General features: G+C 38.3%; 1 protein-coding gene across 3 annotated transcripts in view; it reads right to left on the bottom strand.

Annotated features, from left to right (window-relative positions):
- Positions 1–1,060: 1,060 nt before the first annotated feature.
- Positions 1,061–12,701, bottom strand: part of sytl5 (synaptotagmin-like 5) — a 178,816-nt gene continuing 167,175 nt past the window's right edge. For all 3 annotated transcript variants that reach the window (XM_059650317.1, XM_048540619.2, XM_048540620.2), the window contains 5 exons: positions 12,388–12,549; positions 10,390–10,498; positions 8,747–8,882; positions 7,752–7,960; positions 1,061–3,486 (listed from right to left, as the gene is read on the bottom strand). In XM_059650317.1, coding sequence (XP_059506300.1) covers positions 3,344–3,486; positions 7,752–7,960; positions 8,747–8,882; positions 10,390–10,498; positions 12,388–12,549 — 759 coding nt within the window. In that variant the 3' untranslated portion in view covers positions 1,061–3,343. The remainder of the gene's footprint in view (positions 3,487–7,751; positions 7,961–8,746; positions 8,883–10,389; positions 10,499–12,387; positions 12,550–12,701) is intronic.

Genomic DNA, 12,701 nt, shown 5'->3' on the forward strand with positions numbered 1-12,701 from the left:
AAAGAAAGCCAATGAAGTGCAATCAAATCACAGCAAAAGCAATAACCAGAGGAACTGTAATACAGATAATTGACTCACCAGTCACAAGATAACAGGAAGTTAGGACATTAGAAGATGACTGTCACCATATAAAAACCATCAGAGGCTGATCATGTCCTTACAGAACCAGAGTTCATGAACATCACACAGGCTGTATCTCAAAGGGCTATTAAGCACCAGTTGCTTGCAGCAAGACACATGGAGTGGGAAGATGAATTCAAAACGTTGTTGAAAAGAGAGATCGTATGCTTTCTGCCAACAGATGTAGAAGAAAGATGCAATCCATGTGTCAATGGCACTTAAGGTTTAATTAAGAGACAAGACCAGTGTTGGTTGAGGATGGTGTTTACTTTTGTTAGGTGATGCATTGCATCACTCAATAACCATTTGTAAATTAGGTCTTTGGACTTCTCTAATGCCTGAAGAGTTAAAGTCTCAAAGGCATAAATAGTGGGTGCAGACTCAGAATTTGATTTCAAAATGTGCCACAGACATCCTAGAATCCAACAGTGTGAAAATAGGCCATTCAGCCCAATGAGTCCACACCAATCTAAGGAAAATCCACCCCTATCCCCCACCCTGTCCTTGTAATATTGCACCTCCCGTGGCTAACACACCCAACTTGCACATCCCTGAACAATGTAGGTGATCTGGCATGGCTTATCCAACTAACTTGCAATTCTTTGGACTGGAGGAAACTATAGCACCAGACGAAACCCACACAGACAGTTGCCCAAGGGGAATTGAACCTGAGTCTCTGGCACTGTGATGCAGCAGTATTAACCAGTGTGCCACCTGCAACAAATGCTGGTTTTCTGAAAGGATATCTGCACAAAAGATGTTTGTGTTGGAGGCAATGCTGCATATTCTTCACTATGTTGCAGAGACCTAAAACAATATATTGTTTTGTAGTTAATGAATATTGGCTGTTGCGTGTTTATGTATAAGAGAATAAAGCAAAATAAAGACAAGTGCTCTCAAGCAAACATTGGAATCAATGAAGACTTTTATGTCACAAGGAATTGTTTTACAAATGCTGTTTTTAAAGATATAGAAATGATGATGTGAAATTGCAAGATTTAAAACAGCTGGATAATCTGTTACAGGAATAGACAAAGTATAATATCCATTTAAAAATATTTAAATTTGGAGTTTCATTCATTTCTCCTTAATGGTAACAATTATAGTCACTGTTTTGTAACAGATGCAATACAATGTCTATCACTTTGACAATTCAAAACAAAATAACGTTTAACCTAATTATTACTCAATTGCACTTTATTCCCAGCAACCCGTGCTGGAGAACTCTATCACTACAAAAATCACCATACCTCATCACTGTTGTTGAATATTTTATCGTGAGTATTTTTTTTTCTCACTAACCTTCTTAAAATTACGGCTCCCTGACCAAACATTAAACTCGGTGGTCATTCATTTGTGACTGCTGTGAGATAGACTGGAGAATTTCAACAAAAATGATATCTCCGCGTATATACTCGGGGTAAGACCTTGTGCTATCACAAATCAGTGTATTCATTCGGGAGTTCCAATTCCCATTTCTGATCATTAAAGCCAAAAAATAGCAGACTTACTGCTGTTACAACTGAGATTGGCTGATTCAGCAATAACCAAGTATAACTTGCACAATCCTCTCTATTGTCTTATCTGTGGACAGTTAACTCAGTTGGGGCTGCACAGCTAGTTTGCAATGTGGAGTAAAGCCATGTGTGTGGCTTCAATTCCTGTACTGGCTGAGGTTACCATGCAGATTTTGAACTTGCCGCTCACCTGAGGCATGGTGAGCCCCAAGTTAAACTCACCACATCATCTCTTGAACGAGTGGAACTATGGCAACTTAAATCATATGCTGATAGGTAAGGTTACTATGAAAAAAAGCAGTATTTTATTTCACAGTGGCTGAAACTATTCTATTCATAGCAATGAGCTAAGATCCTGAAATAAATTGTTGCTGTAATTACAGCTGAATTAATTTATAATTGTGTAACCTGTAGCACTTTTAGAATCTTTGGAGATTTCCAAGAAAAAATTGCATGGCTCAAGTGGATAATTACTGGATGAGAATCCAGATTCTCTGCTTTGAATGTGAAAGCAATTGGAAATGTTAAGGAGTACATGTAAATTCATTTGATTTTGGTACAATTTGGTTTTCTACAAAAAAGTCAAGGATCAATGACTAAAACAAAGAGTTTTCAGATACTTCCTGAAGTTTTATTATCAGATAATGTGCTTTACATTGCAGACTATGAAGCAAGTACATCATTCTACATTGATTGACAAATGTTGGTTTCTTAACTCTTGGGAGGGTAATTTATGCTTTGCTGTTTTTTGTTTTTTTTCTCAAATGTTTTAGAATTTAAGATCATTTAATTGAAATACAGTTCTCCGACTTTTTGATTTTTATCCAGTTTTAAATTGCAACACTCCTTCCTTTTAACCCTAACCAAATAATTCATTTTCACTGAGGCACTTTATACTACCCTTGCTTACAGAAAATAGTGACACTGTAATTATAAACAAGGAGCAAAGTCAGATAAAGATTCAAGTAGGGCTTTCTCATTTACTGTTGGGATTGACCTTAAGCTTCATTGCTCCCTTTCACAGCAAAAATAGTCTGTAGCATACAAAGACAAAGGTTTTGAAATGACCAATCTATGGAAAGAATGGAATCTGCCATAAAATAGAAACAGAGATGATGGGAACTGCAGATGCTGGAGAATCCAAGATAACAAAGTGTGAAGCTGGATGAACACAGCAGGCCAAGTAGCATCTTAGGAGCGCAGAAGCTGACATTTCGGGCCTAGACCCTTCATCAGAAAAATGTTTGTTACAGATGTTAGGAAAATATTTCCTCTGCATCCTGTTTTTCTTATATAAGTTATGATCTTTCTGGAGTTATTGCACAAGTAAGATTTCAGATTGCTAACTCAGTAACATCAGAAAGTAGGGACAAGATAATTCTTGGTGATGTTTGAGATAAGAGCCTCTACCTTTCAATAAAATAGTGAAACCTCTGAGGATTCCTGATTCTATGGAGACAGACACAGCTGAACAACTAGAATTTTTTTTTCTCAGTGCTGTGCCAGATATCAGGTGCTTTTTTTCAAAAATGAACTGCCTAAAAATCCCAAGGAAATGTATTTACAAAAACTAAGATGTGAAATCAGGTTTTTTTTAAATAAGGTAGTCTTCAGTCACAGAATTATCCCAACCATGTCAGCCTCAGTAAATACAGTAGTTCAACAGTGTGTAGTATTTTACATTGTATTCTTATAGTCTGTCAGGCTTAAAATTTGCGCTTTCCCATGCTGGCTCTCAGCATTATTGTGCTCTCCACAAAGACACCTGGGTTTGCTATCATTTGCAGCCAGATGTGTTGTTCCTCTCCTTGGGAATCCATCCAATCAACTTCGTTTCCATAGCTGCGGCCTGTTAAGAAACAGTTAATGTGACATTAATATTGAGGTGCCACACCAGTAGTAGCTCCATCTTGACACAGCGTGGCAGATTTTTACCTCCTAAGACAGTGGTCCTGTTGATTTCTGACAAAAGCACAAACTGAATTTTTGTACAATTAATTGTGAGAACGTTTAAGTGACCACTTTGTCAAAGAAGGGAATCTAAAGTCTGGAGTAGATAATTTAGTAATGTTGTAGATGGAGAGTTGCCTCTGATTTTTGATTGCAAGTCATAGCTGTAATTTTCCTGTTTTCAGTTAGTTTTGTTGTGAGATTGATGGGTGTTTGGCCTGGTTCACCACAGCTCTGAGCAACTTTTCTCACACAATCTTCTGTTCCTCATTATGCAAATCTGCCTTTGGCGTCATGAGACTGGAAAGGAGGAAATGCTTGGTACTGCAGGGATCTTCCAGCTTTCATGCCCCCGTACCACTACAGACACTGCAAGCCAGGGAAGACCCCTGCAATGCTTGAGCCTCAATAATGAAGACATGGCCCAGGGCAAAGCAAAGCTCACTATCTGCTTCATGGACAGGGACCAAGAGATGATCATGGATGGGATGGTGCAGAGGAGGGCTATCATCTCTCCAGCCACCTTCCATAGGAGGCCTTGTCATCAGACCAAACGGAACCAGCCTAGACAATTCCATCCTCTGTCAGTGCTGTACGTGAAATGAAGCAGGATGCTTAATAGCGCAGGAACAGGCTCAATGATATTCTATGCTCTGGAAGGGTAAGTGCCACCGTCATCTCTCTGCTACCTTATAGCAAAGGTAAACCACTGACTCTAACTCTGACACTGCACATGCTGTCACCAAGACACGGGATCTGCAATGTTGACTACTGAATATATCAGATGCCCAAACTATGAACCCTTTCTGTTCTCTGGGCTGCCAGTTCATCCAATATGAACATCTCAGTATCTAACTGCTCTTCCTTCCACTTCCAAACTCAATTCTTTTGTCTTTTTTACAGGCACAACAGCCCCAGCTTAGATTGATGTTTCAACAGCACAATGAATGACCTACCTGTAATCCTTGGATCTACAGGAATGACCGTGGTCCAACCTCTGAACTCCAAGGATACAGATCCTTGGAATCCTGTAGGACCAGGTGCCTTAGTGATTGTGGTAAAATGCCTGGACTGGAATTGAATGTGACAATATTTTCTAACTGATTAATCTACTGCTGCCTTTGACTTCCATGTACAACCACTTGCTTTGGAACAGAAACAGCTTGTTTACCACAAACTGCTGGTACATGAACTAGGTCTGCCACTGATATAGCATGGTGCTGGAAAGCAACACATGCACCTCAATCTCACTGATGGATTGACTATTCAGTATTGCCTGCCACTCCCACTGTGTTGAAAAAGAACACAAGCCACAGAGGCTGGCAGCCTGTAATTGAGCACTATGGACCTTGAGCTCTAAGAAAGCAAGCTAAGAACCATAAGATGCATCTGGTTATTTGAACACAAAAGCATCCTGTGTAGATGCATGCCTGTTGCTGCATATACATTGATATGGCAGAAACATGCAAGTCCTGGGTGTCCCTAAGGTCTGAAGTAAATTGTTGAAGGCCTAAAGTGGTGTGTGAGTTGGCCCAGGAACTGCCACGATGTAGTGAGACGTGGTTTACCGATGCTGACTTGCATGGAGGAAATGCGAATAAGGATGCCAGCTATTGAGCATGTGAAGAAGCATTTGCACTATGGCCAGGACAAGCATCAGTGAGCGGTACCTGCCAGTTCCCATTCTGATTTACACATTGGGAATTTGCGCTGTCTGGTTTCTCAGTGACGGAGAGGAGAATTGGAAGTGGAGTAAAATTATGGTGAGTTTATGTTTAAATGAGATGCAAAAATATCACAAGATTCTGAAATTACCCTTTACTGAAGATAGGATATGGAACAGTACAGTACAACAATGGGCCCTTTGGCCCACATGTCTGCAGTGACCATGACACTGGTCTAAATAATGACATCTGCCTGTACATGATCCATACTCCTCTATTCCCTGGCTCTTTAAACATTGCTACCATTTCTGCTTCTATCACCGACCCTGGCAGTGCATTTTGGGCACTTACCACCCTCTGTGTAAAAACTCACCTTACACGTCTCCTTTAAGACTCCTTCCTCTCGTCTTAAAACCCCATTAATTGATATAATAAACCTATTGACTGTGATTTCTTCCATTTTATCTCTTAGGAAAACTCCTATACATGAGAAAATCTTTCTTAATGGCTTAATTTCTTCGATTTTGATTTTGTTTTCTCCAGATTCATCCATCTTTCTCGTCATTATTCATTGTCGCATCAGAGAGGGGAATATTTCATCATTGGCCTAAAGAAGTTTCTGAATTGAGTGAAGTATAAGCAATATTATTCACACTTTTGAAATTCAACCATGTTGCTATTTAATTTTTCTGTTTCCAGAATTTAACTTGTACATTTGAGTTCTCAACCTCCATTACTTCCAACTATTACTTTGAACAATTCTGTTGTTTGTTGGTGATACTTCAATCGTATTTTAGCGATACCCACAGACCCTGAGTATATCCACCCAAGTATAATGAAAATGTGGATCCTCCGGGATCTGCTGGGATCTTAACTTGGGTTGAGATCAGATATGATCTGTTGACTATTTTCCAGGCCAGTTGCAGTAGGAGAAGATAGTGTTTCTCTGGAAGAAAGTCACATTCTAATAAATGTGCCTGATGCTTGTATCATTTTCCCATATGCCCACTTCTGGCATTTTGTAGTATTTGCTACCTCTCCCAGTATGTGGTGTAGGGAAAGGGATGTTTGAAGTAGTTTGCAGCCACCAATCTTGCTTTGTCTTGGGCCTATCTAGTGATCAATGGTAAAGATTACACTATCATAGAGTATCAACAGAAGAGTTGCTGTTCTCAAGATAACAAGGAAGTTTACTGCAATGATAGCCAAAGGACAATTATATTCGGTCAATGTACTTATTTAAAATCTACAACATTTTAAAAGGTGCATGAATAGGAAAGATTTAGAGGCATATGGGCCAAGTGAGACTAGTTTAGTTCAGGATACCTGGTTGGCACAGATGATTTGGATCAAAGGGTCTGTTTCCATGCTGTATGATTCAGATACATCTGCTTTCCTTGAGAGCAAGAGTAGAAATCCCAGTTTCCACCCAATGTAACATGAACATTAAACCCTTTAGAACTATTACCTGATCTAATTCTTCCAGATCTCTCTCTCTGAACTACGCTTTAAAAAATTCCAGCAAGTGTGTAATGACTGTAAGTTTAAATTATCTATGGGATGTGGTCAGTTCTCGCAGGCCTAGCAAATAATGCCAATTCATAATTGTCTTTGATAATGAGTGTGGGTGGTATTCCCACAGTGTTGTTTAGTAAGGAGTTTCTGGATTTTAACTCCATAATGAAGAAGAAATGGTAATAAATTTCCAAGTCAGGATGGTCTACAGATTGGAAGGAGTGATGGTTCCATAAATTGACAGCCTTTTATTCACCTAGATTGTCGAGGTCATGGATTTGGACAGTGCGGTCTGAGTAATCTTAGCGAGTTGCTACACTGTATCTAGTAGATTGTGTACTGTGCACATTAATGTATTTTCACATTTTTCATAAATTCAACCTGCTTTTCCACATCCATGTAGGCAGCTTTTATTGTGCCAGCATCTATGATTTCTGGTCATTGTAAGAAATACAAGCACGCCGTAACTGGAGCATAAGCAGCAGCTAACAGGAGTATAAATTGAGTCAAAATACTTAGTGGAGCTGTTCTGCCGTAACAGCCAAAGCACTTTTGAATCTTTCCCTAAACTATCTTTCATGGTCTCTTGCCTCGATTGTTAAAACATTTTCTGTTACTTAAAGAAGTTTTACTATCACGTTTTCCAAAGATTTTATCATTTATCTGACTGAAGTACTGCAGAGCTGTTAGTATTCATGGAAGCATAACTGAGTGTGAGAAGGTAGGAGGTAGTTTCCTCAAATTGCCAAATTAATAGATAAACCTTGTGACAATGTGTTTCTGCATAAATATTCATGAGAACCTGCATGATGAGATCTAATACAACACCATTTGCAGCTGTGTGGCATAGCTACTATTTCTACATGATTCAAATCTGAGATAAGGTTGACCTTTTCGACTTGAACTACTTTCCATGTTCATCAGCAAGTTATTCGGAGGAAAAAAGAATCAATGAAAGGCTCAGGAGACAAAAAAAAATAATTACCATTGCCATAGCCGAGTCTGATACCACCCAGGAAAACATTGCTGGAAAGAGATTCTTTGTCCCAGACTGTTAATTCTAGGGAGACGTTTTGTAGATCATTTGGGTGTAAACCACTGTACGTGAAAGTATGGTTCCACTGAGGGTTTACACTCTTTTTTATGACTTGTGTTTTATGCTTCGAAGCTTTGTTGTTGTCAGGAAGTAAGTATCTGGTTAAAACAAATGATTAAGCAAGAAGTAGTTAATTATTTTCGTTCAGGAATAGAGAAAACCTCCATATTCGTCTTACATCTGGTCTTATCCCTACTGTGTTGATATCTGCTATTTCAAAGTGTTTCTATACATGTAATAAAGTTGATAAGAAAATAGCTGATATGCCATACAACAGTACTGACAGGAGGTTTCTACATAAGCTTAGTACATCTTCCCATCATCAGAAAATATTGTTGTAAGTGGTGCATTACAGGCAACATAGGCTGCATAAATTACCATAGTAAAAATATTCTACTTAGTAATGATCTAGCATTGGTCGAATGTATTTTCAAGATCCATTGTTAATTTTGAATATTTGGGATGTGCCAGGCCACTTTTTTTAAAATTTATTACAAAAATGTTTCCTCTAATTACTTACTTTTTTCCCTGCAATGATACCATTAATGTGTTATGGTGAAGTAGGAGTTCGTTTGGCCCATTGTGCCTGTACCTGCTTGATTAAATGCACATTAATACCTAGAGCTTTATCCACATACCCTTGCACTTTGGGTGAAAAAATCATCCAATGCCCACTTTTATGCCTAAATTGGACCCGCTGCCACCACATTTTTAGGCAGTACATTCCATAACCTACTGTACTTGCTCTATGAAAAAAGTTTCTCACTTCACCCTTGCTTCTTTTGTTCATCACTTTCAATCTATGCTGTCTTGTCCTTATTTTTAGTTACGGATTCTCCAATGTTATGCTCCTAAAATCATCACGTTATGTTTCCTGAACTTACCCTTTTACAAAGGTATCTGAAACACCTCCTGTTTTTACTGCAGTTAAATTTTTGGCTTCCTTAATGAGCACTTCCAGTACTCCACCGCTAGATACCTGGGAAGAGTCTTTCTTTCCACGAATTAAACGTCTTTTAGCTGTGTGGAATGATGAAAGTGCATATTATTTTTAAGCTATAATCCAAACAAGCACTATGGCAATAAAATATTCTGTTTGGGAACAGTGGTAATAATTTATTGTGAAATGCTCTGGATTGCTGAATATATTTCTATGCAAACACAATATACTCCAGGCCATCAGCGAAAAGTGAGAGGTGTGTGATACTCACACCTTTGAACTACTAAAGCTGTTGTCGCACGATAAGTGTCATCAGAGAAAAAGTATAAATATCTGTTGGGCAAATATTGTTGCTACAATTTCAAATTATCTGGAGATTACGTAGCGATGTTTATGAATAGTCCCTGGCTGTCTGAGCATCCAGAATGGTTTGATTGGTGATATCGCGACTATCTTTCTATCTTACCTAGTGGTAAAAGCAAGTACAACCTTGTTCTGCACCTCTTGCTCTAAAAGATAGAGTTATAGAAATGAGCAGTAATAAATTCTCAGTGGAGGCTGTCTAGTAAAATATCTTGCGTTATATTTTCGATTTGTATTAGCAGATGGTTGTTATTCCAGTGTAGATGGGAGTTGCACACTGCGGACCCCACAGAATTCATGTTGAGATTTGCTTTTGCAATTTATGGCTGGAACCCTCACAGTCTCCATTTTAAATGGCAAATTTGGAGGGTTCCAATTAAATTCAGTAAACAGCTGTTCAAGAAAATTGAGACCTTTAACTACGTAGTCCGATTCCCAAGTAACTATTCAACTGACCCCATACTTTGCTCACATGTCTTATTTGCATTTCTCCCAGTCCACGTACACCCTCTAGGACCCAAAATCCACCACCACAATCACTACACAAGCAAAGCAGGCCTGACAAAATTTTCAATACTTCTTTGATTTATTCTGTGTATATTTGTACCTTTTTTATAAACTATTTACTTAACATTTCTCAAATCTTACGTGCAATATTTCTCCTGTATTTTCTTTTTAACATTTTTCTTGGTCTTTCCAGTTATCCAAACCACCTACCATCTATCAGATTCCTTTTAAACTCTGAAAAGCAGCAGTTTATTTTAGTCCTGGAAGTGGGTTCTATTCCTTTTTGGTCAGAATCAACCTTGAATATAACCACAACATTACTGCAATGTTGTGAATGCTTCATAAGTTCATTTCAAATTTATTTAAAACTTATTTTTTTCTTATGTTCAATAGCATGAGCTACTCTTGCATTGCAGAAAATCTTTGTCTTAACCACAAGTTATCATTACAGCAGACTTCGTGGAGCTAGCTATGTATCGAATGGAAAACTGCTGGGATTTACCAAGATTGGATGAAAATGGGTCTTCAGTTTACATACAAGTAATGACTGTCGTGGAGGAATTACTCTACATTGGTCTCAGGAAATATAAAGACAACTTTAGTGCTCTGATAATCTGTGTATCCTCAATGTTTCTACGTACTCTCAATTTATACATTGATGCCATTTGGACTCAATACTCTGCGTACAGCAACTATAATGCATATAAACCCACTCACCTTTTCCATGTTCTTTTGGAACAGCCAGTGTCTGACCAAATGGGATATAACGCAAAGAAATTGTCAATTCTCCTTTATACTGTAGAACATTATCTACAGGAGCCTCCACCTATGAGCAAGCAAAGGACAAGTAAGTCTGTAAGAATTACACTAAAATCCACTTGTATCATTTGATTTTGTGATGTCAGTTCAAGCAGTCTAACATTTTGGATTTTTGTGACATATGCTTTTTTTTAAAATTGAAATGACATTAATTCTGAAAACTAATGGGTCGCACTAACAGAATGTCCCAATAATTTAGATGTCAATCTGTTTTAATTTAACACTTAAGTCGTAAGCTGCAAGTATCAACGCTGGGTCCACTGTTTTACATTGTTTGTATAAATGATTTGCCTGTGAATGTAGGGAGTTGGTAAGTTTGCCGATGACTCCAAATATTCTTTTCCCCAGGGTGGGGGATTCCAAAAGAGCAAAAATTTAAAAGGGGCCCAAGCGACAACATTTTCATGCGGAGGGTGGTGCAGCTATGGAATGAGCTGCCAAAGGTCGAAGTGGAGGCAGGTATAATTACAACATTTAAAAGGCATCTGAATGGACTTATGAAAAGGAAGGGTTCAGAGGGATATGTGCCAAATGCTGGCAAATGGGACTAGATTAATTTTGGATATCTGGTCAGCATGGACAAGTTGGACCGAAGGACCTGTTTCCATGCTGTATGATTTTATTAGTGTAGTTTATGAGCTTGTAGCTATGGCTTAATATTTACCATGATATGACAAACTAATGATTTTTCTGTAAACTCAACATACCCTTCTCCACATATCCCTGGTTTGAACATTTCATGGGTCAACGTTGTGATCTGGAGGGTGGTGGTAAAAGATCCATATATCTTGTAATGTGCTGCTCACATATTCAGTGCTACTGTAAGAAATCCCTGCTGTTTACTGTCCACCTCCCAATGGTTCAACATTTTTTAATAGCTAAGTCGTGACTTTCAATTCTGGGTGAAGGGTGGGCAGTGTTTACTTCCATAAAATGAATCTGGTTCTAATTTGTATTTAAATCAGCATAAGCATTTCTCATTGGAGGCTGGAACAAAAGGCACAGTACTGGGGGGAGAAGTCTAGTGTGCAGAATAATGTGACATTTGGCTTGCACAATACTGAGTTTATGATCAAAATGATTTGTGTTCCATTTCCTCATATTAGTATCCTTCATCTCAAGGAGCACAAACTCAGACAAGATGTTTCAATCACTATGCATAATTATTACTTTACATTTAACTATTATTTTAATGACGTTAATCATGACTGCTAGTTTTAGAACAGTGATCATTTGTTTCTGCTTAGTTATATGGCATTAAGCAAGTAATAGAATGTTTACTAATTATGAAGAGTGGTATCAGGGAATGCTGGAGTGCTCAGGCCAAATACATGTAGAACATATTCTATTTCTGCAGCATGTTTTACTCAACTAATAAATATGAATATACTTGCATACAGAAAAATGCAGTTTTCATTTCAAATTAATGGTACATTGATGCAACAACTACACAGATATTCAGCTAAGATTGGAATTCTTCAAGACCATCTATGTAGATGGGGTACTGGAGGATTCCAATGCTGTATTTGCCTACAGAAGAGAAGTGAAGAAAAAGGACCAACATTGCTATTAAAAATAATATAATGCTCAACAAGTCCTTTGATATTTTCTGCATTTGAACACTAAGAATTCATCAAGTGGTAATCACTATTGATCACCACAGGAATTCCTATACAATTTAAAACAAACTGCATCACCTTTTATTGGTTTTAAAATCTATACTGGAAACCTTGACAAAATGCATCAATGTGGCTGCGAAGGCAAGTGAGTGAGTAGATCGTTGAGCTCTGACCACTTGGTTCTGAAACCTGCCTATGGCCCTGATTTCTTCCTTCTAATTTTTCTCACTGTTTGGAACGGTGACTCTATTGTGTAATCATCTATTTCAAAGCTTACCTTTGGCTGCAGTGGAAACCAGTCCTCAACATGATTTTCTAAATCCCAGGAATCAAATGGTATCTCCACTTCACCTAGGAAACTGTTACGTCCAAATCTGTCATAGTGCCAGACTGACAGCTGGAGAGTTCGTGTCTCCAATTGAGAGTGACTAATGACGTACTGCAAGAACGATGACAAAAGTGACATAATTTACAGACAGAAGCATTTGTTTTCATAATGTGCTGTCAAAGACATGCTCTCAATTAATAGCTCTTAACATTAGGCATGGGAGCAGGACTAGATCAAAGGGTCCCTTGAGCCTGTTCCTCCGT

Source organism: Stegostoma tigrinum, chromosome 12 (assembly GCF_030684315.1).
Source record: "Stegostoma tigrinum isolate sSteTig4 chromosome 12, sSteTig4.hap1, whole genome shotgun sequence".
NCBI classification, from domain to species: Eukaryota; Metazoa; Chordata; class Chondrichthyes; order Orectolobiformes; family Stegostomatidae; genus Stegostoma; species Stegostoma tigrinum.